We start from the raw sequence: 24,020 nt of genomic DNA, 5'->3' as shown, positions 1-24,020 counted from the left end.
AAAAGCAGGATGAATTTCATGAGGCGGCTCTTAGTTTCTACCAAAGCAGTGCGCGAAGGGGGGGAGGCAATGAGGGAAGAGGCAATGAGGGCAGAGGAGGAAAAGGAGGAGGTGGAGGATATGGACGTGGCCGTGGGATTAATCAACGGGATAATGGCAAGGAGTGTTGGGAATGTGGAAGATTGGGCCATCGAGCACGCAACTGCAGACAGGCACAGAGACAGCACTGGAGTCAATCACAGCAGCGCTCTCAACACCCTGTCTGGTCTCAGCATGAAAAGGCTGAATAGGACAGGGCGGACTTAAAAGAACAGGGGGCGCCGGGACCCTGTGGTGACACTTCTGATTTACAACTTGGACTGTTTCCTCAGCTCACTCTGAATGCTACAGCACAGCCTAAACTCTCTCTCTCTGTGAACGGAGATATTTTTTCTTTTTTGATTGATACAGGAGCAGATATTAGTACAATAGGAAAGAAGGATAGTTGTAAGTTTATGACAATGAAAAGTACAAGAATAGTGCATGTTACAGGAGCGTCAGGTCAGTTAATAGCAGAGCCAGTTTCTAGTCCATTGGTAGTTCAATATGAAGATCATGCATTAGAACATCCATTCCTCCTCAGCAGTGTTTGCCCGGAAAATTTACTGGGCCGGGACCTAATGTGTAAATTACAACTTACAATTTCACTCACACATAATGGGGTGGGTTTAGAAGGACCTACATCTTTGTTTTGTCAGATAACTTGCCCAACCTGGATAGGGTACGAATGCACACAGCCTAGTGTAGTATTAACTTCACCGGTCTTGGTCCAAGGAGATAAAGAAACACCAGAGTACTTACAATGTGTGATGATTTCTTTTCATGATATCCCGGATCCGGAATACATAGAAAAATGGTACCAAGTAGGACAGTCTGTTAAGACTATTGAGATAGCCGGCATTGTTACAACTAAAAGCTACGCTGCAGCTGTAGTAGACCTGTCACCTGGTCTGACATCTTTGTTTGCAAACTCAAATTCTTATCCCCATGTGCCTTTGCAAAAAACACAAGGGGAATGGTGTGATTGTGGACCATTAGTTAAGGCGTGTGTAAATGCACAGGATTGGGTGCCTGTCCAACACACCCCTAATGTCTTTTATTCATCATCCATGAAGGCATATTTTTTCCAAAATTGGAGCTCCTTAACAGTCACCCCAGTACAGAGACATGTTTTTGTAAAGCCAGAATCTTCCTCATCACAACAGGAGGAGTATGTGGCTCTTTCGGCTGAGGAAAAAGCAAATGTTTTATCAGCAGTACCTGATTCATTATGGGCAAAAGATAGTTATGATTTTGGGACATTGTCTACTGCTCAGCCATTGATTGTACACGCTAAAACCACAGGACATTATCCATCAAAAACTCAGTACCCATTATCAAAAGAAGCTGAGCAGGGCATAGAACCAACATTTAAAGCATTACTTAAGAGAGGGGCCATTGTGCCATGCCCCTCTTCCCCATGTAATACACCTATACTTCCTATAAAGAAACCTGACAATACTTGGAGATTTGTTCAAGATTTGCGAATTGTTAATGAGGCTGTTCAGCCAAGACATCCAATAGTGCCAAACCCATGTACTATTCTCTCGACTTTGCCTGCAAATGCAACTTGTTTCACTGTCATTGATATAAAAAATGCATACTTTACAATCAGAGTAGATCCATCTTGTCAATTTTGGTTTGCGTTTACTTTCAAAGGACAAAGATAAACATGGACGAGATTGCCACAAGGGTACACAGAGTCGCCATCCGTTTTCAATGAAGCTCTGGTATCTTGCCTCTCACAATTTATTCCGCCAGCTGGTAGTACTGTTATCTCTTATGTGGATGATGTGCTATTAGCAAGTCCGTCTAGAGAGGTGTGTCAAATTGACACTGTGGCAATATTAACATTTCTGGCCAGCGTGGGACTGAAAGTCTCCAAACAAAAGTTGCAACTCTGCCAGGAGAGAGTGAAGTATTTGGGTCATATACTCACTCCTGGCTGCCGGGCCCTAGATGCATCTCGCATCTCAGCAATAACTGCTTGTCCCAGACCCAGGACAAAGCAGCAAATGTTGCGATTCCTAGGAATGGTTGGTTACTGCCGTGCTTGGATTTTAAATTATGCAGAGAGGGCACAGCCTCTCCAAGCATGTGCAAATACATGTAAAAACTTGACTGACGAACTAACTTGGACTGACGATTGTGATAAAGCCTTTGTAGATCTGAAACAAGCATTAGTGTCAGCTCCAGCTCTGGGGTTGCCTAATTATGATCTACCATTCCAGTTGTATGTGTGTGAAAAAGCAGGGTACATGTCGGGGGTGTTATGTCAGCAACATGGGGGTCAGCACAGACCAGTGGCTTATTTATCTAAGCAATTAGATCCAGTAGCAAGAGGAATGATTCCTTGCCTGAAGTCTGTAGCAGCAGCTGCCAGTGGGGTGTTAGCTTGTGCTGACATTGTGTTGTTGCATCCACTCACTGTATATGTCCCACATGAAGTACACTCATTGCTTCTACAAGCAAAAACTTCACATCTTACACCTGCCCATCTCCTGACATATCAGCATGTGTTATTAACCCTGAGTCATGTAACTCTTGCACGGTGTACAACACTTAACCCAGCAACATTACTGCCAACAGCAGATGATGGAGATTTGCATGATTGCTGTGAAGTTGTCTCTATATGCACTAAACCGCGCCCTGACATTTCTGAAACACCTCTGTCAAATCCTGACCTAATACTGTTTGTTGATGGCTCATCTATGCGTTTGGAGTCCGGAGAGGTAGGGACTGGTTACTCTGTAGTGAATCAATTTGAAGTGGTTGAATCTCACTCCCTCCCAGGTATTTTTTCTGCCCAAGCAGCTGAATTGGTAGCCCTATATAGAGCATGTATTTTGGCAAAAGGTAAATCTGTTTGCATTTATACTGATAGTCGGTATTCCTGGGGAATTGTACATGACCATGGGGCAATTTGGAAAGAAAGAGGTTTTCTCACAGCTGCAGGCAAACCATTACAACACAAAGATCTGATAGCTATACTGTTGGATGCCATTCAACTTCCTGCTGCTGTGGCTGTCGTAAAATGTGCAGCCCACTCTGCAAGTAAAGATGCTATCAGCTTGGGCAATAAAAGGGCAGACGCGGCAGCTAAGAGAGCCGCGCAGGGGGGAGTACAGAGAATACCACCTGAATTTTTGAAACCACTAAACACAATGAATTCTTTCGTAAACTTACAAATACCAGATGTAGTTACATCTGAAGAAGCTTTAAAGGAAGCACAGAAATCATCAGATAATAAGGAACGACGGAAATGGAAAAATTGTAAGGAAAATACACATGGTCTGTGGGTACATACCCCGACAGGCAGACCAGTCCTTCCAAAGTCTTGTTTTCACATTATTGCTAAACTATCACATGGGTTAGATCATGCAAATGCTAATGCTATGACTCAGACAGTAGAGAAAATCTATTTTGCACCAGGATTCACTACAGTAGCAACCATGTTTTGTGTGAGGTGTATTACATGCCTAAAATATAATGTTGCACCTACAATGAGAGTCAAGGAAGGACATCACCCACCACCTGAAGGCCCATTTGAACACATTATGATGGATTTCATTCAATTGGACAAATGTAGAGGATATGAATATTGTTTGGTGATAGTTGACATGTTCTCAAAATGGCCTGAATGTTACCCAGTCAAGCATGCAAATGCCTTATCAGTAGCTAAGGCTTTAATGAGAGATGTTGTGCCAAGATGGGGAGTACCCAAGAAACTAACTTCGGACAATGGAGCACATTTTGTGAATAAAATCATTAAAATGTTGTCAGAGAAATTGCAAATTGACTTCAGAACCCATTGTGCATACCACCCACAGAGTGCGGGTGCTGTAGAGAGAATGAATTCAATGTTGAAAGCTAAACTGACTAAAATCACTGTGTCAACAGGGATGGATTGGGTGACAGCTCTTCCTTTAGCTCTTCTCTACCTCAGAGGCCGTTTATCAAGATCTACAGGGTTTAGCCCCTTTGAGATTTTGACCGGACGTCCCTTGCCGGCTCCAGGGTTACCACACCCACCTAACCTAGAGGATGTAGATAGGACAATGACAGGTTACATGGGAGAACTGATTGCTGCTCTGTCTTCTGTTTCCCAACAGGTGGCGTCGGCACTACCACAAAGTTTCCAAAGGACACACCCAGTGGAGCCAGGCGCCTGGGTACTCATAAAGGATTTAAGGAGAAGACACTGGAATGAAGAACGATGGAGAGGGCCGTTTGAAGTAATATTATCTACACCTACAGCCGTAAGGATTGCGGAAAGAGACACTTGGGTCCATTTGTCACACTGTAGAGTGGTGAAGAATCCGGAACAATACATGGACTGAACTGAGTATCATAACCAACACGTGGTTGCACGAGAGGATTGACAAACATTTTTGCAATAGGCTGAAGAATACATACTTTGAAGAGGATTAATAAAACATCACTAGCATCATATAAGAATATTCTTTCTCAGTTTAGCTAGATAAACGTTACAAGTTTGTTGTTTTGGTTTAATTTTATTTGGACAGTAACCTGAGGAGGGACTAAACCACCCAAGTCAGCTCTGCTGTTGAAGACTAGGATAGGTTTTATTTTGGTTTTGAATAACTGAGAAGACAAGATGTTGGTGATTGTTTTGCTTATCATTCATCTAAGAGTTATAACTTCCTCCCTTAAGGATGAAGTGTGTGGTAACAATAAAGTGTGTGAGTTAGCCTTTCGTGCCAAAACAACATTAACAGGAAATAATGACACATGTTGGGTATGCCAAGACAAATCTTTTCAAGTGCGTGTATTTCCATATCGAACTTTTCAAGACTCTGTATGTGCAGCCGCCAGACTATGTACTAGCCCTCAATGTCTTTCAGAAGTAGGGTTAGAAAACATAGAGAAATTCTTGCATGGCTCATCCTTGAATGTTATGTTGACCTTAATGGATTCAGTGTGGTTAAATGAAACAGGAGAGTGGTCAAAAAGAAAATTAGGGTGGATTAACTCTGAGGCAAATGCAAAGTATAAAGACTATTGGCCTGTGTCAATCACAAAGGGACAAGCAATACCTCAAGCAGCAAAACCTTATACCGTTTGTAATAATAGTGGATTTCCTTTGAGAGTATCTGGATGGAACTTAGAAACTATGCAGGTGCCTGCTACTAAAGGTTTTGTGTGTTTGTCTGTTAGGTCCTCTGGCAAAGATAACATGATAAGGAAACAATTAGGACATAGTAAATGCCAATATTATCTCAAAGCAAATTATGATCAACTTGATTCTGCTGATAGCAAAAATGAACCTGGAATTTGGCTGGGAGGGAACTATTTTCCTCTCATAAGGTATAGCAGTGTTCCAAGTCCAAACTTCAATTTTGCGCTTCCCATGGGCATGTATTGGGTGTGTGGTAAAACGGCATACTCATACTGGCCTCCTAATTCTGTAGGAACTTGTTACATAGCTGCTATTGCTCCTACAATGTGGATTTTACATGGAAAATATTCTAATCAAAAACAATCTACTAGATTTACCCATAGAGAGAAAAGAGAGATGACTTATACATCAGGAGGTATGAGTAACTGGAAAGGATATGTTATAGCAGACCCATGGACAGGACAGGGAGCTACTGTGGGGTGGACTTTTTCTCTCTGGGGTGGTGTAGTAGCAGCTTTACAAAAAATTAACGGACTAGCTTATCACCTGCAAAGTGTAGCGAATGAAACAGCAGCAGCTCTTTCGATGCTGAATGAGGAAGTAAAATATATGCGAACTGAGCTAGTAGCCCATAGAATGGCCCTAGATATGTTGTTAGCAGAACAAGGGGGTCTGTGTCAGGTTGTTGAGACCTCATGTTGCTTCTTAGTGCCAGATGAGTACAACAATATCACCCAATATATTGAAGACATCCGAAAAGCTGTGCCAGATCCACCACCACTTACTGCTTTTGATATGTTTTTGGAGGACTTTGAAAAAAGATTTGGTACAACTGCCTCAAACATCCTGATGGTAATGTTAAGAATTGGATTACCATTCCTTGTCCCTGTGGTGGTTGTCCTTATAGTACTTCTTATAGGGAAGTTCACCTTAGCTTGTATATTTAGAGCTCTAAAAAGACAGGCTACAGTGACAAGTTATGTATCGGTTACTGCGACTGGAATGTATGAAGACATCTTCCCATTCAGGGAAACACCAGATAATGCGATAGAGGAAACATGTTAGTAAAAGAAGTGTACAAAAGAGTCTGACCATATGTACCTGGTTTAAATGATGATGATGTAACTTTGTTTTTCATTTTCTGTTTTCCCTTTGTAATTTAGATTGAGAACTTCAATAATCTTAATTGTAGGAAGTAACTTTTAACCATTGTTTGGTAGGTCTAAAATATAAGGTTGATTAGACTAGTTGTGTTAGTATATACACATGTATTAAACATGTAGCTTTACAGCTCCACAGGGGGGAATATGTGGGATAATTTTTATTTTTCTCATAGAATGTCTAGTATACCTTATATACATGTAGTGAAATCTAATTGCCATCTCCTTACTCTGACCTTTGTGTTTTTTGCAACTCCTAGGTTAGAATGTTTACTTAACTTAACCCTTGTGTCAGCGAATTATGGGTAACCCCAGGATGCGGGGTCATGAACATTTCTTATCTTTGTCAAAACACCAGATGGTTAAGTGGGGTTGTAAACATTTCTTATCTCTGTTAAAATACCAGAAGGTTAAGTGATTAATGGAGGGTGACAACTTGTGATTTTCCATGGGTGTGGGGTAAGGTATAAGAATTGGCTTCACCCACAGATGTGTGGGCTTGTTACTTTGACATTTCATGTGGGTAACATGCTCCCGGCGTCGTGAATAAAGCTGCAGTCTCACACCAGTTGTCTTGGATTAATTTTGACCACAGAGCGATGAGGGACAGGTGGGGTTTAAAAATGCCCCCTTGATCTAAGTGGGGAATAAAAGAAAAAGTTTGAGAACCACTGGCGTAAAATAACTTGATTGTAGGCTTAGCTGTTAGTTTGTTGCTCAGTTGAACATATTTATCTAACAGCTGTCCCCCCCCCCCTCTTCTATTTCTGTTAGGTGCCGCTTCACTCTGCCACTGAAGGATCAGGCTGACTGCAACTGCTATGGATGGCAGGAAAACACAGTACACACGAATTTCTAGATGAAGAGTGAATAAATGCACTTGCTTAACTGATAACAAGTTGTCAATGGTTATTTATGCAAGCTTGTGTAGCCTAAACAAGACATACCTAGGCCTAGCCAAATTTATCCTGGCTGTAGATAAAGCAGGATATGAATTTCCCAATATTTTGCCAGATTAGGCTAATAGTGGTTTACTGAGGTTTAATATCAATTGAAATACCACTGAAATCACATTGATCTTTAGTTTGGTTGTAATTTCAACATTGTTTCAATATTCATTTAAATGGAAATACCATTGAAATCCCATTGATCTGTAGTTAGAATTTCAACGTTGCTTTAATATTAATGAAGGGTGCAAAAGTGATGTAGAATAAATGTGGCAGTGTGACGTTGATTCAATTATTTTAACGTTGACAAAGTAATTGTTAGCTGGCTGCAGAATGAGCAGTCATCAACACCAACTGAAAGCCCCGTTTTGCAGGTACAGTAGTCTTGCATTGCATACTCTGAATTAGATTTTCCAAAGGCCAGCTTTCATGCTTGTGTCACAACTTCAGAACGGCTTGACGCACATGCTTCAAATTTGGTGTGAACATTTGTATGGACTCAATGATTAAGTCAATGTCAAGGCCAAACCCACCTTGAGTGTGATATCTCAAGAATGCCTGACGCACAAGGTGTTTTGGTACAAGGGTTTGTATAAACTCAAAGATTAAGTGCTTCAATGTTTTTTTTTCAGGAATCTCCCCACCAACATTAACCCAGCAGCTTTCCATCCACTATTGTAATTCCTCTGGCATTACATTCTAGTTTATTTTGCTTTTTTATATGTGATTGTTATGGCTATGTGAAGCACATTGGGCTACCGTTCTGTGTACGAAATGGGCTATATCAATAAAACCTGACTTGACTCACTTGGACTTTGTGGACCCACGTGCACACACGCTTACTCACTCACTTAGGGACAGTTCGTTATTTATAGAAGGGGCCATCAGAGGAAAATGTGAGGAGGGTCATGGCTTTTTATTCTTTGTTCAGGGGAGGGTCACCCAACTCTTTTTTGTCTAGGAGGGGGGGCTTTTGGATTCATGAAAACAGCAAAATTTCAGGCATCCCTCTGCACACCACGTTTACCCCTCATTTCCTTCTTTCTTGCAGACTAGGGAGTAAAATAAAGGCCTCGCGCTGTGGCTTTCGAAGAGACTCAGTAGAGACTGAGGGTCATAGGCACTAGCAAAGATTCTAGAGCCAATGTGATTTCTGGCGCCATATAACATTCTCTTTCGTTCCATAGCTGTCAACATTGAACATTGAAAATAAGGGAGATTTCCAGGGTTTCTCACCCAAAATACAGGAAAATGTCAACATTTGTCCCCATTAACTCATTGAGTGCCAAAAACGTAATATTACGTTTTTAGCTTTTTTTTTTAAATTACGAAACTAGACACTCTAATACACCTTATATGTGATTTTGGGAACTCTGTGATGAATGGAAATGAAATATATGACGATCGTGAAACTCATGAAAACGCACAATCTGGACATTTTATCTGGACATTTTATCATAACTCGGTTGCCGCTTTGGGTCGAATCAGTGACGCATGCACGTTGGGTCGAATCAGTGACGCATGCACGTCAGGTCAAAACCAGGCCATTTTCGTGGGTCTATCACTAGGTGGCAGTCTCGCCAGGTCTCGCTGATCACTTCCTGAATGTTTACACAAGTAAGTAACAGGCAACACTTCATATTTCATGAAAGACGTTATATCTCCATTTCTAGAAAAAAAACTGTGATTTTGATGAAAACTAGCCACTGTTTAGCTTGGGATTTCTCAGGAACAGAGACGTGTAGAAATACACGGTTTGCACCCACCGAGAGCTTAAAGTCTCACCTTTATATATTACATATATATACACCTCTATATTTCATTTCCATTCATCACAGAGTTCCCAAAATCACATATAAGGTGTGTTAGAGTGTCTAGTTTCGTAATTTTTTAAAAAAAAGCTAAAAACGTAATATTACGTTTTTGGCACTCAACGCATTTTGGCACTCAATGAGTTAAAGTGGTTGCACTCAGGGATGGATTACTGCATGGGCCTACCGGGCCCATGGGGTCAGAGGGCCCTGAAGCCCAAGCTTTTGCATGGAATCATTGCCTCAATATCAACAAATCAGGATGTAGGCTATGAATCTGATTGAATTTAGTATTGGCCATCCCCAAAATGCACCAGAATACAGGAAATCACATCAAACAAATTAAAAAAATTTGCGACAATTAGTGGGGGGCCCTTAATACATCTGGGCCCAGGGGCCCGAAAGTTCATAATCCGCCCAATAAATAGCTGATGGACAGACTATTGTTTCTCTGACTGCAAACACTTGCTGTGTTCAGAAGGCCCTTCTCTCCAGAGAGTACCATCTTGTCCTTTTGTGTCCTCTGTATATTAATTTTAAGCTATAATACTAATTAAGACAAATGTCCACGACAGGTTGGAAACCTCTCCTGGTGTTTTTAGAACATACATGTATCAGCTTTCACACTTCATGCTCAGTGTCTATTTCACAATGTACCTCTGCACAGTAGGTTTGTGTTTGGTTCTATTACAGTACCTCTGCACAGTGGGTCTGTGTTTGGTTCTGTTACAGTACCTCTGCACAGTGGGTCTGTGTTTGGTTCTGTTACAGTACCTCTGCACAGTGGGTCTGTGTTTGGTTCTGTTACAGTACCTCTGCACAGTGGGTCTGTGTTTGGTTCTTGGTCACAATCAGGTTTGTCAGCACAAAGAAGGAGTTCTGCTCCTGAGGGGGGAGAAAAAAAGTGAGATCAGTTGTTGTGTTGCTAACAAGCCTATGGTTTATGGTTTTGTCTATATAATTGTCACGGGAGATTTTCTGTGTTATGTCTACGCAGTGTTGCCAGATGTACGATAATTATCGTATTTGTACGATCATTTTGACCTGTGTACGATGTAATGAAAAAAATCCCATAATGTACGATAATTTCAAAGTTTTCAGTCGTTCGTCCAAACACACATCGTACCGCTTCTCTCTCTGACCCCGAATCATTTCGCAGGCTCGCCTGCCTGCACGCAAGCACGTATACACACAGGGATCACACGGTGTCGCACGCACGTCAACACTAGGCTACAAAGGGCTACTGCTAAGGCTCAGTTTAACAAAACAAAGCAGTGAAGTGCAGGCCCGTCGCTAGAAGGCAAGCAAACCAAGCAATTGCTTGGGGCCCCGAGCTGGCCAGGGGCCCCAAGACAACGACTGGTTAAAAATAAAATGCAACGACAAACTGTGAGCGCCCCTTTGATAGTCAATGCAGTAAAGTGCAACGACACTGTTACCGGCAATACCGGGATCCCCCTCAAGGGGGCCCCTCTCAGTAGTCGCTGACAGCAGCCAGCCAGCCAGGTTTGTGGTCTCTGCTGCTGCCGCGAAAATATAAAACAGGCAGTCATGATGAAGCGGAGTTATGCGTCCGGAAGCCAGAAGAGAAAGGAAGAGGATGACAAGAAAAAACAAGATAGTGGTAAGTGATAAATTACACTGGATAAAATAGCTCTACTTGTCTTGTACAAATGGTGTAATGTCGCAGCAGGAAGGCTAGCCTAGCAAAAAATGTTTATGTTAACTACCTGCCTGACGGCCCATGCTGCTTGTAACAAACTAGAAGTTAGCGCAACTTTTTTTCCCGAACGGACGGAATATGGTTACATACTGTAATATGTTTATTAACAGGATAAGGAAGACGCAGATCTGTTCCAGAATCACTGTTTATCGTATTTAATGACATAACATTGCTATAGCTTTGTAATAGGTTTTGATGAAAGTGGCATAGCTTCTCTGCTATACTAACTATTCGACCGTGATAATCTATTTACCAAATGAGGGTTAGGAAAACCACACGATAAATTTTGTGCATCAAAGCAGACTGGAACATTCATGTCTAGTAGTATTCATGCATGCCAGCTGTTTACTGTCTTTAAAGCATCAGGTGCGTCTGTCTAATTCTCAAGCAGCAGAATGTGTAAATGCTATGTTAAGCTACAAGTAGGCCTAGGTCAATGTATAACATTAGCTTGGGATGTTTTTACAGTAAGCATTGGTAGTTGTGAAAGCAGCTGCATCCCTTCTAAATATCAAAATATGGAAATGCTAACATATCTTTTCTTTCTCCCTCAAGGTGCTTTGCTTAAATTTCTCAGCCCTCCTAAGGATACCTCCACTGATGAAGATGGCCTGAAAGGTTAATCTTGTGTGTGTGTGTGTGTGTGTGTGTGTGTGTGTGTGTGTACTTGTATTTATGTTGGATTTTCAAATTGCTATACAACCTGCACTCTTTATAGTTTGAACAATGCATCCTTTTTCTGCATAAGATGGCAGTGTTTTATTTTCTCACTTTGTGAGTAGACTTGTAGTCAAGACCGCCTAAACCGAGACCAAGACACTACCAAGACCAGAGGGTATCAAGACCGAGACCAAGACGAGACCAAGGCCAAGACAGACTGAGTCAAGACCAAGACAAAGTCGAGACGAGACCGAGACCAAGACCGAGACCAAAAAAAAAAAAAAAAGAAACAGCTAGCGAGCTAGTGTTACCAAAGTCCTTTTAGGCATGTCCCTCCACTCGGCGGCCATATTGCAACGCTTTTTGGGTACTCATTGGGCATCCTATTCAGCAGAAATGCACGTGCGCAAGGCTTCACCACACCAACCGTGCTCCAGTGTCGAGTTCACAACACATGATTGGCACAATGTCTGCACAACACAGCACATAATTGGCTCAAAGTAGTCAACTCACACCACACGATTCGCTCAATGCACATGTCGACATTTTGGCGAAGAAGGGGTGGGATATGTGTAGACAACGGCCATATTGGCGTTGCAAACTAGCCCCATGCATTTCTATGGAGGATTTTTTGAGTGCTGTGTCTCCACATTAGAAAGTCTCTGGTGTTACACCATAACTTGCATCAATTGAATAAGAGCAGCATACTGGGGCAGGGTTCTCAAGTTTTGAGCTCAGCTTGGAGTGAGATTGGGGGGGGGGGGGGGGGGTGCCCTCACTCACTAATTATAAAAAAAAATTGGAAAGAAGCATTAACCCTTTGAGACCTTGAATTTGTCATTGTAATCTATACATCCTATATCTTCTTTTTGTCTGGGAAAGTATAATGCATAGCCTATGTCTCTTATTTCAGCCTTATCAAGGGAAACCATTTGTTTTTTTATGTCACCAGGAAGCATGTCAGTAGAAATAACTTTTCATATTTAGGTGGGATAGATTGGAATCTTGAAATATAATAATCGTGACGCTGGGATATTCTATGGCTCACCAATTTACGAGATGTAGGCCTATATGTACTGAGTGAGACAAATATTTTATTTATTAGGCTAATTACTTTAATCACTTGAGTAGCCTATATTGTCACTGAATCATTAGACTATGCATGTGCATGCCGAAACCGAGGACAGCAAGTTCATTATACATTATGGTGGTTGGCAGGTCATTGTCTGCAGCAGTCCTGTATGTTTAGAAAAAAATGTAGGCCTATGTGTAGCATACTCGCTCAAATTGATAACACTCGTTAATAATAAGCTAATTTTCATTCATTGTTGACATGGTCCATGGAGGATCAGATGGGTGTCCCGGGACCTGATGAACACGGCGCTAAAAAGCACAAACGAGTGCGAAAGTTGCAGCCGTGACGACAGGGAAAGTGCAGGCAGCCACGAGAGTGATTGGTCATGTAAAATGAACGTTGCTGATGTCTGGCTTACACAAAGCTATAACGACACAATCATTAGGTTTTCTTAATGACCGACAGTTTAGTTTAGTTTATAGATAAGAAATAATTTTGCCATAAAGTAGGCTAGGCCAAATGTTCGTGAAAAGGCTTAATTTACACACCCTGTAAAGTACCATAAGTAGGCTGGTTTACCAAATGACACAGTTGAATTTCTGAATAAAAAGAATGTTGGTGCAGTTTTGAAATCCTAAACGTGTAATCCCACACAAGCATAACGTGGTTGTAGGGAGGGGATGTGCTATTTTGGAATTTTACCCGGATACAACGAATAGCCTACTATTTTTTGATTGGATGTGTGGCTATTTATTTTTTTGATTTTGCTGGTGAGTGGTGCGCTAGTTCTGAACCCTGCGAGAAATCCTCTTGTATCCCTGCGCCTCCTCTAATAATTATGCAGATACCTTGACATCCCTAGTAATATTTCTGCGTGAGAAATGCAAGGTGTGGTGTGTGAGCGTGTGAACTTGTTGAATTGCGTGTGTCTCACGCCCATTGCGTGAGACTTGAGAACCCTGCTGGGTAAGAGGTTCAGTCCCAGTTTAAATTAAATTTAAGAAGGTATTATTTCAACTACAGACAGAACAATGCAGAGACAGAGCATGTCATGAATGTGTGTGACTGTGAGCTCACTCACTGTAAATGTTTTCGTAGACTGGGTGAGATAAACTATGTAGGCTATAGCAATTGCATGACAATGATGAGAGAGAGAGACTTTGCAAAACTTGCATTTTGCAGAATGCTTCTTTCTTGCCTCTGGACTGCAAATTTCTTTATGTTCCGTGAATGCAAATTTAATGATGGCGGAATTCGCTGACATTATTAGCCTACTAGGTCTGACTGAGACTGACAGCTACGACGTAAACCTAACGTTTCGCGCTGGCTACACTTGCGTCTTTTGATTGGATGAGCGCCAGTTTCTTAATCACAACAAAATACATGTATGCCATTGATTGGTTGCATTTGAAAGGTTGCATTTGAAGGTCGTGAAAGGCGAAATAATTTAATGTTGCATTATCGAATGTTATGTTTTGTATCATGGACATATTTGTTGCAAATCTCCCGACCACTATGTCGACCCGAGACCGCAAGACCAAGACAATGAGACCAAGACAAGACCGAGGGATCCGAGACCAAGACAAGACCAAGACCAAAGACGGTCGAGACTGTGACAAGACCGAGACCACGTAAAAGTGGTCTCGAGACCAAGACCGGTCTCGAGACATCCAACTCTATTTGTGAGAACTGAAAAATGTTAATGTGTGTGTGTGTGTTTGTGTTTAAGTATGTTGGATTTAGTTATTGTGCACTTTTTTACATTTATATTGGATTTTATGGTACGGTGGTGTTTTTGCAAATGTTCAAAACTAATGCACAGTATTATGCAACTGCAGTATTGCACTGTCAAAATTTTGTATTTATATAAACTGTGGGTGAACTTAAACTGTATGGCTATGCGGTGGTTCCTGTAGGCTTTGCGTGCGGGGGGGGGGCCTCCATGTCCATTTTGCTTGGGGCCCCCAAATTCCTTGAAACGGCCCTGGTGAAGTGCTAAGAGAGTTCAGAGAGGGAAGGTGAGGATAGTGGAGGGGCGAAGAGGAAGGCAGAGTCTGAAGAGCTGCGGAAAAGTAAGCATATAGGCCACAAACATATAGGACAGAGTGGGAAAAAGAAAAAAAAAACTTTTGGAAAATAGCTATATTTTATGCGTTTAGTTCGTGTACGATAATTTTTCTCAAAAAAACGATAATTTTGAGGTTTTGGTACGATACTTCGACACTTCTAATCTGGCAACACTGTGTCTACGTGTCCTGGTGGTTGGCTTGCTGTATGACATGCTACATTCACCTGTCACTGGTTTGTCATAGACATCTGAAGTCTGCCTACTAAAGGAACCAAAGCTGCCATATCTGCCCATAGGAGATCCAACAGAAAAATAACATGGGGATTTTGAATGATCTGTTAAACTTTTGTGGGGATGAAGAAATCGGAAATGCAGATGTTTTGCTACACACTTTTGCCCTCTACCTTCGAGTGGATAATGTGACTTTCCGTACGTTAAGACAGCCAAATTAGATTTTTGCTACCCCAGAGCTTGCCATAGGTGGTTAGATCCAATTAAAGCAACATCAAAGAGTTTTTTGTACCTTAATGTAATGTTTCCTAAATCGTTTCAGTGGTTCATCAACTCGTAACAGGGTGAAGCACTTCTGCATTCACTTCTCTGCCCTCTATCGGCTATAACTGCACTATGTAAGTTTGCCCGTTCGGGTAGCGGATCTGTAGTTCAACGGAATGAAACATAAGAAACTACAAATTTGACTTGTTTCTGATGTCGCAATACATCATACTTCAGCCCCCCAAAACGAAAATGGACAAATCAGATAACAATACTTGCTCTCACATTTTTTCATTCATTTTGTTTGCTTGCCAGAACACAATTGGCGTGTCACAAGTCACCGTTGTCCTCATATAGAAAGCATAGCCTACAATGCAAATTTGCCCAATTCTCTTTATTTTCGGGAGTCAGTTAGTTTACTGATCCAATGTTGTTTAATAACTATGTCCACATGTACGGGTGTTTATAAACAGAGATTGTTCCTTCGTATTGCAAAATAAGTCTATGCACAATAAGCCAAAACAGCTATTGAAAGCTGAACACGTCAATCAACGATATGGGCAATATTATCCACTAGGTGGCAGTATAAAATCAGGAATGAAATGCAGTGTTGGCAATCCACTTGAAATGTGAAACCCTACGGTTAACATAATCAATGTTCATATTGAATATAGCCTACAGTTATGGCCAGACAAGTCTCACATACATAATAACATAATAACCTGGGCCATGTCTATAAGAAGCCGAGTATTTATAAAGGTGTTTATGCATTTTGGCCTTTCATCTACGCGAAAAAACAGCTGTGGAGTTATTTTGCAATACGAAGGAACAATCTCAGTTTTTAAACTCCTGTATGTATATACATAGTTTACTGTGTTGTTTAATAACTAACTGACTCCCGAAAACAAAGAGAATTGGGTAAACTAGAATTGCATCTCTGAGGAGTGGGCTTGATCAGGGGCAGGTGCCAAAAGGATTGCAACAGTACCCTATTTTTGAAAATCTGGCACACGGATAAAAAATGATCTGCATTAACGCAACATCCAATGAGACAAAACACATAAATAAAGTGGCTGCTATGGTGAACATATTGGTTGCTATGGTGGTTGCTAGTGTCACATTATAGTGGTATTTGCTAGGTTGTGCTATGGCTAGGTGTTGCTAGGGCATTGCTAGGGTACATATGGTGGTTGCTATGCAAAATAACGCTGGTGCTATGGTTGGTTGCTAGGGTAATCATGTTTGTTGCTATGGTGGTTACTAGGTTGACATTTTAGAGGTGGTTGCTAGGATGTTGCTAGGGTAATTAAGATGGTTCCTAGGGTGTTGCTAGGGTACATATGTTGGTTGCTATACTAAGTAATGCGGTTGTTATGTTGTTTGCTAGAGTTAAAGCCAAACCATGAGTACAGGTCATGTATATGGTCTACTGTGGATTAGGGTTTAATCCCGGGAGACGGGATTCCCGGGAAATCTGATCAAAACTATTTCCCGATTCCCGGGAAATGTTATGACGGGAAACTGGAAATGAAAGTTAAAAAAATTCCAGTGCGCTCCTATTGCTCCTACGCAGCAGTATCTACCGCCTAAGGATGTCTACTGCCAGCTTTGTATGGGAGCATTTTAAAAGACTTGAAAATGAAAACGCAAAGTGCATGTTGTGTGACCGGATTGTCAGGTGTTCTGGGGGGTCGACAAGTGGATTGCGCAGACATTTAGAATCTCAGCATAGTAAAGTTCATGAAGAAAGCCCATCAACAAAACGTCTGAAAACGCTAGATGGCTACTTTAGCCTGTCCTGCCTTAATAAAGAAACATTTGGTTAACTTCGAGTGATTATTCCCGTTTGCAGCCGTTAACAAATCTCAATAGCCACATCATGGATTTCGTTTATCAGAATGGTTTAGGAATCATTCCATGGTTTACTTTAGGAGATTTCGTCAGTTTCTTTAATGGAGTTCTGTAATATATTGGTTTTATAAGGGTTGCCTAGACAATCCACTTGGCATTTCATAGTTAGTGCTGCGGCAGATAGGCCTATCACGCACGCAGCAGAAATGATAATTGCAAACTTTGTCGATGGACATAAACTGTGTTCTTTTGGCCTAATAATGATACAAATAATATAAAAATGTTTGCGATTTGGGAACGCGTATTTGAGTGATATCATACATTACTTGGGCTAAAAACAACAACTACAAAAAACAGCTATTTCCCGGGATTCCCGGGAAATGCGTCGTCTTTTCCCAGGATTTGATACATGTCATTTTCGGGAAAAATATTAAACCCTACTGTGGATCTACAAAGATTTGTTAATGGAGAATTTGATATTGACCTAAATTGTGTTGAAACATGTTACCTTTCCTATGAACGTATGTCTCATAGCTCATCTCGGCTTGTCCCCTGCACTCCGAAATCTGGCGCTAGTTAGCCGATGCTACCAACAGGTTTTACTACTGAAAGCAACTGGAATCCAGGCATTTCCACAGAATTATTTTTCATTCGAATCTTCAGATGTATTTTTTGGTTACAAACATTTTTTGGTTACTTTTTAGATTTAAAAGTTCATATTTCTCACTAGGGATGGCAAAATATAAAGCCACAAACTTTGAACTTACTTGTAGTACAGAAATACTGCCTTCTATTAGTTAGCTCCGTATCTTGACTAACGGCGCCACGCATGGCTATAAATTACCCAGAATGCATTGCTACACCACAAAAAGAAACAATAATACATCATTTTCATCATCATTACATCATTGCATACTTGTGTACTTGTAACATTTTGAATGGCTTAAGACACCATCTGGTCCTGGTGTTCCGAGTGAAGGATGTGGCTGTTCTTACGATGCTTCGGAATATCTTCCAAGGAGTTCAAATATTTAGGAACATTCTTTGACTCCACTCTAAGTTTTACTAAAAACACTGAGTACATTTTTAAAAAGGCAATGCAGCGTTTATATCTACTTAGGAAGTTGAACTCATATGGGGTCAGCAAGGACATTTTAGAGACTGTGTGTAGGAGTCTGATTGAGAGTGTGCTGACATTTGATATGTATACTTGGTTTGGAAACCTGGGGGTTAAGAACAGAAACAAGCTATCCAGAATTGTTAAGCTGGGCAGTAAAATAGTTGGTAAAGGCCAGAGACAATTGGCAGACATATGCTACACACATAAGACGTAAGGTCCAGCACATTGTGTCTGACCCAGTGCATCCTCTGTTTACAGAATTCAGGAAATTGCCATCAGGAAGGAGGTACACAGCTGCAATAGCAACCAAAAACATTTACAAAAAGTCATTCATACCAAGTGCAATATCACTACTCAATTCACAATAGTCCATGCAAGATATCCATATTCATCTTCTTGATACCGGTCTGTTGTGAAAGTGTCATTTATTGTTGTTTTTAAGGGTCATTGTGTTATTTCTTGTATGTATTGTCTATTTATTGTGTCTGTATTTTAGAAACCCACCTGTGGAGTCAAAGACAAATTTCCACTCTTGAGGACAATAAAGCTATTATTATTATTATTATTATTATTATTATTATTATTATTATTATATTGATGGTAGCCTACCTGTGGTGGAATTACGAAGTCAGCGACGTCCCAAACCCGGAAGCCAAGGTCAGTTGTGTTTGTATCAGCAATTCCCTTCACCTTGGTTGCAACTGAACTGAGAACGGAGTCTTTGACTTGGTAACCTTTCTTCCATATGCAGACATACCTGCAGTATGCGTAAAACAGATGGAACAGTTTCAAGGCACACACACACACACACACACACACAATATCAAGTTAGATTTAATGTCTCCAAGGTAAATACTAGGGATCGACCGATATGGATTTTTTAGTGCTGATACCGGTACCGATTTTTTTCCATCAGCCTAAGCCGATGACCGATACAGGCTGCCGATTTTCTTGAGCCGATATTTGGAGCCGATACTGCTTTTATTTTGCTCCCTCAATTTACATCATACAAATGACACATAATTACACAAATGATGATAACAAATGTTATAAGTCTCAATTTAAAAAAGGAACATTGAACTTATGGATGGGTGCACTGAATATGGTTAACTGTGCAAAATGCTTTCATCAACATCTTACAACACAGTCTTGATGATGCATTGCTTGCTGACATATTATAAGACATAATTCAGGTCATCACAAAATGTCCTTTGTCAACACATTTAAATAATTTAAGAAAACAATAAGCCTGAAAATTAGCTATTGAAATAAAGTGCTTGATTTGTAATTTAAGACTGCATGGTTTCAATTTTTCTATGTCTATATTTTTAAAAAAAGCTGCCAGATTTGTCAACCACAGAACATAAATCAGCAGAGGAAAATAACGTGGTGTCAAATTTTTCTGTTCTAAACGGCATCAACGTCAAAAGGTATAAAAACATATCTCTCAGTTTTAAAATCTCTCCTTCAGGTAGCGCAGCACTCTCATATCGCTGTGATGCGTGTGTCCCACTGAGTGACAGACCAGACGCACACACAAACTTCTGTTTGGTAGCTGACGAACCACCATTGAACTGGATTGATAATGATAACGTTAGCAAACGGCTCTAAACAAGCAAGGCATACACGGTAGGCCTATGTCTGGTACATGATAAACGTTAACACGAATTATATTCAACTACATATAACACGACTCTCATTATTGCATTGCATGTAAATGCAATGGACTATTATCGCTGTCCTTCTTAATATTATTGTTATTCTTCTTCCGACTAAATTTGACGTTCAAAGGCTCTAAAACCACTGAACCGTTCGACGTCATTCAACCACTCCTACAAAGCTCTTGTAACGGAGATTTGTTCTATGTTTTTTCACATTTGTGAACTTTATACTTTTTTAGATATTTATGATAAAAGAGCAAGAAATTCTCATAGAGTTAACATTGACCGCCTTGGCGGCAACTTTTAGCATTATGACGTGTCCTGCAGCTGAAGAAAATCAACAGCTGAACGCGAGCTACTAGGCCTACTACCACTGGAGGAGCTGTGAATCTTCTGAACGTCTTCGCCTGCTGTGCCGTGGTCACTTTATTTGCTCGTAAAACTCTCATTCAGAGGCACATTTCTCTAATTATAGACAAGGTAAGTGTTCTGGTTTTTGGTATTGGAGTCATTTATGTCGTCAAATATTATGTTATGTAACGTTAAGTTGTATGAAATGATGGGTCACAAATAGCTAAACTAACGTTATAACGTTAGGTCACGTTAACGTTATGTAACGTTAACGTTAGTGAAATAGTTAACGTTAGCACCTATGTTGATGTTATTTAAGGAAACCCACTGTTAATCAACGTAAATATGTTGTCAACTTTACAGTGACCGGTTAGCTGTAGGCTTCGATAGCTAACGACAATCAAATGTAACGCACTAACGTTACATTTGTTATTAGGCTAACCAGTAGCGTTTTAACTATAACCAGAGCCCGTCTGTCTTCTCTGCTAGAACGTTAACGTAGGATTACAGATAGGCATACTAATGGCTCTGGTTCTATTCAACATCAGGTCACTTTCCACAGGTTTATAGAATCAAGCACCTAGAATAGATTATGAATGCAGACTACATGGTGCTTGATTAGGCTATATTGTGTGAAGGGACCTGATGTTTCATTCATGGCATGAATAACGTTACTCATTGTTGATGGTCATAACGTTAGCTTCTACCGTTCACATTTAGTTAAAGCTAACAAATATGTTACTGTTTTAATTTTACCAAATTTTTAACGTTGTACACCGCTTGTTTGTGTATCAAATAGGCCATGACTACGTTTTCATTCTATGCTCCTGATTCTTACGCACTGTAGCCTAAGTAAACACTATCACGGTATGCTATCATAGTTCGTCTATTGATGGGTTTCATCAGGTCCCTTTCCACAGGTGTATACAATCAAGCACCTATATTATGAATGCATTTGGTGCTTGATTATACTCCTGTGGAAAGGGACCTTATGAAAGCCATGAATAGGCTACTGTTAGGACAATTGCAGACATTCCTTGTATTGTTTTGGCATAACTGTTAAACTTGTTTGCTTTTGTCTTTTAGGTTCCAGACCAGACCAGTGGTGATAACCGTGTATGACACTACGTGTGTGCCTGTCTGTGTGCACACCTGTCAACCATACATCTCTGACAATGTTACTAGCAACATACTAACATACATTCTTACAAACATGTAACCATATCTGTGCACATACCATTTAACCATACTGAGACTTATATGAGATCTACACTGAGACATTCTGAGAACTATATTGTTGTGTGAGGACTATACTCACTAACTATATGGAACATGTACGTGAATCATATGTCAACCATTCATACCTTTGAATCATTCCTGTGCTGTAACATCTGTGAAACATAGCTGTGCTGTTAGACCTCTCTTTTTAGACCTGAGCTGTGCTGTGTGAAAAATAAGATTCTAACCTAAGTTTTGTCTAAAACTGATCATCTGAAGGGCTGACTCTTTTATTCTTCAGTGTATATATCATCATCAAATTTGACCTAATACCATTAACTGAGGCCTCTAGCTGTTGCTGCCAGTTCAGAGTTACCACTGATAAATAGATCTGTCTTAGGATAATATGATTGGCATTATCAAGTTCTGTATATATATATATATACAGTATATACACACAACTGTGATTTTTACTTCAAGCTTACATTGGTAAGTGTTCATTAGTGTATTCTGAGTATCATTCTGCTGTATTAAAACAAAGAATGTTGATCAATATTGAATTGACCATTTATTTTTACTGACTGTCATATACTCTAAACTAACATCTAACCAAGTAAGTGGTTTTCAAGAAGACTGTAAGACTGTGTAATCTGAATAATCATACTGTAAGTAATATAATGTTATACACAGCAGTTTTTTTGCATTTACATGCAATGGTAATTCCCTGGAATTGCATTTTCTAGTTAAAGCTCTGATATCACTGCGATGGCAACTCCGCCCCGCTCGTAGGGAGAGGGGGAGGGAGACGCACACACCACACGCGTCCAAAACTCCCACAAATATCTCGGAACAACGTAGGCATTACTTAATCATATGATTGACCACCGCTACCCCATGCATACGGATAGCCTACAACTTAGCTATTTGCAGCTCCCTAAATACAATGGCAAGCAGTTTTATAGAAGAGGGGCATTCAGGGAGGAAGACACACACACACACACACCACACGCGTCCAACACTCAGCCTCGCTGAATAAAACTCCCACAAATACCACGGAATAACGTTGGCATTACATATGATCAGTGTTTGTAACAGCTAGCTACATGCATATGGATAACCTAGCCTACAACTTAGCTATTTGCAGCTACCTAAATACAATGGCAAGTAGTTTTATAAACGAGGCATTAAGCATTAAATAAAGTAGGCTGCCTATATTATTCGCATTTTCCATTTGGACCCACAAACTTGCTTCCACCTTCAAAGTATATGGCAATATTTCAGCTTTCAAGTCAAACAGTTAAAAGATGCTTTGAAAGTTTAAAGTTTACTGTTGTCTTGAAGAGCAGGCTTTCAGCTCTCTGCTCGTGGGGGAGGGGCAGTCTGCACGTGAATTGCAGCGTCTCCAGCAACACAGAGCTGCCTGTGGACGCCTGTATGTAAATAATGCTGGGGGAAAAACTATCGGTGAACAAAGCTGCTTATCGGCTGATGCCGATAGGCTACACGTAAAAAACGCAAATATCGGCCCGATATATCGGCCGGCCGATATATCGGTCGATCCCTAGTAAATACATGTAAATAATTGTGAAAATATATAGGCCAATGGAATGGAGTGTCTAATACCCAAGAAACACTCACCCCAATACATAGAAGAGTACTCCAGCCTGGATGATGCGATAGACTGCTCCAACTCTCTTACTTTGGATTTGCAATTTTTTTGGTGTTGAATACGTAAAAAACTGCATAGCGACTTTTTTGACTCCACATGCCATTGTTCCTTCATCTACCTTCTACCATCCAAAAGGAGAGTTTACAGTCCTGTGTCAATGTTTTCTGCTCTAGCCTACACCTGCCAGTGCCTGATCAGTTGTGCAACCGAAGCAGAGCAACAGGCAGTTTATGTTCACTGCAAGGCTGTTAAATGTTTAACTCCTCCTATCTGTTGGTTAATGTCCAAACGTCATTATCATAAAAGGACCAATTGGAAAATTCAAAAACTAAGATGTTTCTTAATAATTCAAAATCATATTTGATTGATGAACTGTAGGTCTACAATTTCAGTAGTAAGAAGTGTGTATACATTTGGACAAAATTTGTTTTGGCCCATACCGGGAGCATTTATTGCCAAGAATAGGCTACCCGGTTTTCTTTACGTGCTCAGAGTTTAGTAGTACTGGGCTGGTGTGTGCCCTATTCCCACCCACTCACTCGGCCCTAAGTGGTGCTATGTGGGTCATTAAAATGTTGTGGTGAGTTGAAAAACGACATTCTCATCTTTATTCTCCTGAAGTATTCAGCTCATTAGCTCAGATTAGTGGATAACTATTACAGAAAATCAGTGTGCAACTTACAGCTCATTAGCTCAGATTAGTGGATAACTATTACAGAAAATCAGTGTGGAACTTACAGCTCATTAGCTCAGATTAGTGGATAACTATTACAGAAAATCAGTGTGCAATTTACAGCTCATTAGCTCAGATTAGTGGATAACTATTACAGAAAATCAGTGTGCAACTTACTGCAGCGCATAGGGGTGCTACACCAGGGGGCCCAAAGTCATGTGGGAAATTCCATATAAGGGACAAAACATGTCCCCCATCAAAATGTTGCAATTTCCTTTAAAAAAACAATTAATTATTTCATTTAAAAATGCTTTAAAAGT

At 40.5% G+C, this 24,020-nt stretch overlaps 1 protein-coding gene across 1 annotated transcript in view; it reads right to left on the bottom strand.

Annotated features, from left to right (window-relative positions):
• LOC143138676 (P2X purinoceptor 4a-like) overlaps positions 1–23,130 on the bottom strand; it is a 103,055-nt gene extending 79,925 nt beyond the window's left edge. Inside the window, exons 1-3 of the mRNA XM_076299096.1 lie at positions 22,997–23,130; positions 18,738–18,885; positions 9,950–10,021 (exon numbers count right to left, since the gene is read on the bottom strand). Of these exons, the coding sequence (XP_076155211.1) occupies positions 9,950–10,021; positions 18,738–18,885; positions 22,997–23,130 (354 nt within the window). The remainder of the gene's footprint in view (positions 1–9,949; positions 10,022–18,737; positions 18,886–22,996) is intronic.
• Between the last annotated feature and the right edge of the window lie 890 nt (positions 23,131–24,020).

Source organism: Alosa pseudoharengus, unplaced genomic scaffold (assembly GCF_046254945.1).
Source record: "Alosa pseudoharengus isolate Yale_2024_CS ecotype anadromous, Long Island Sound unplaced genomic scaffold, YU_APseudo_1.1 YU_APseudo_1.1_scf_21, whole genome shotgun sequence".
Taxonomy (NCBI): Eukaryota; Metazoa; Chordata; class Actinopteri; order Clupeiformes; family Clupeidae; genus Alosa; species Alosa pseudoharengus.
The sequence above is the reverse complement of the archived record's forward strand: the minus strand, read 5'-3'. Positions and strand labels throughout refer to the sequence as shown.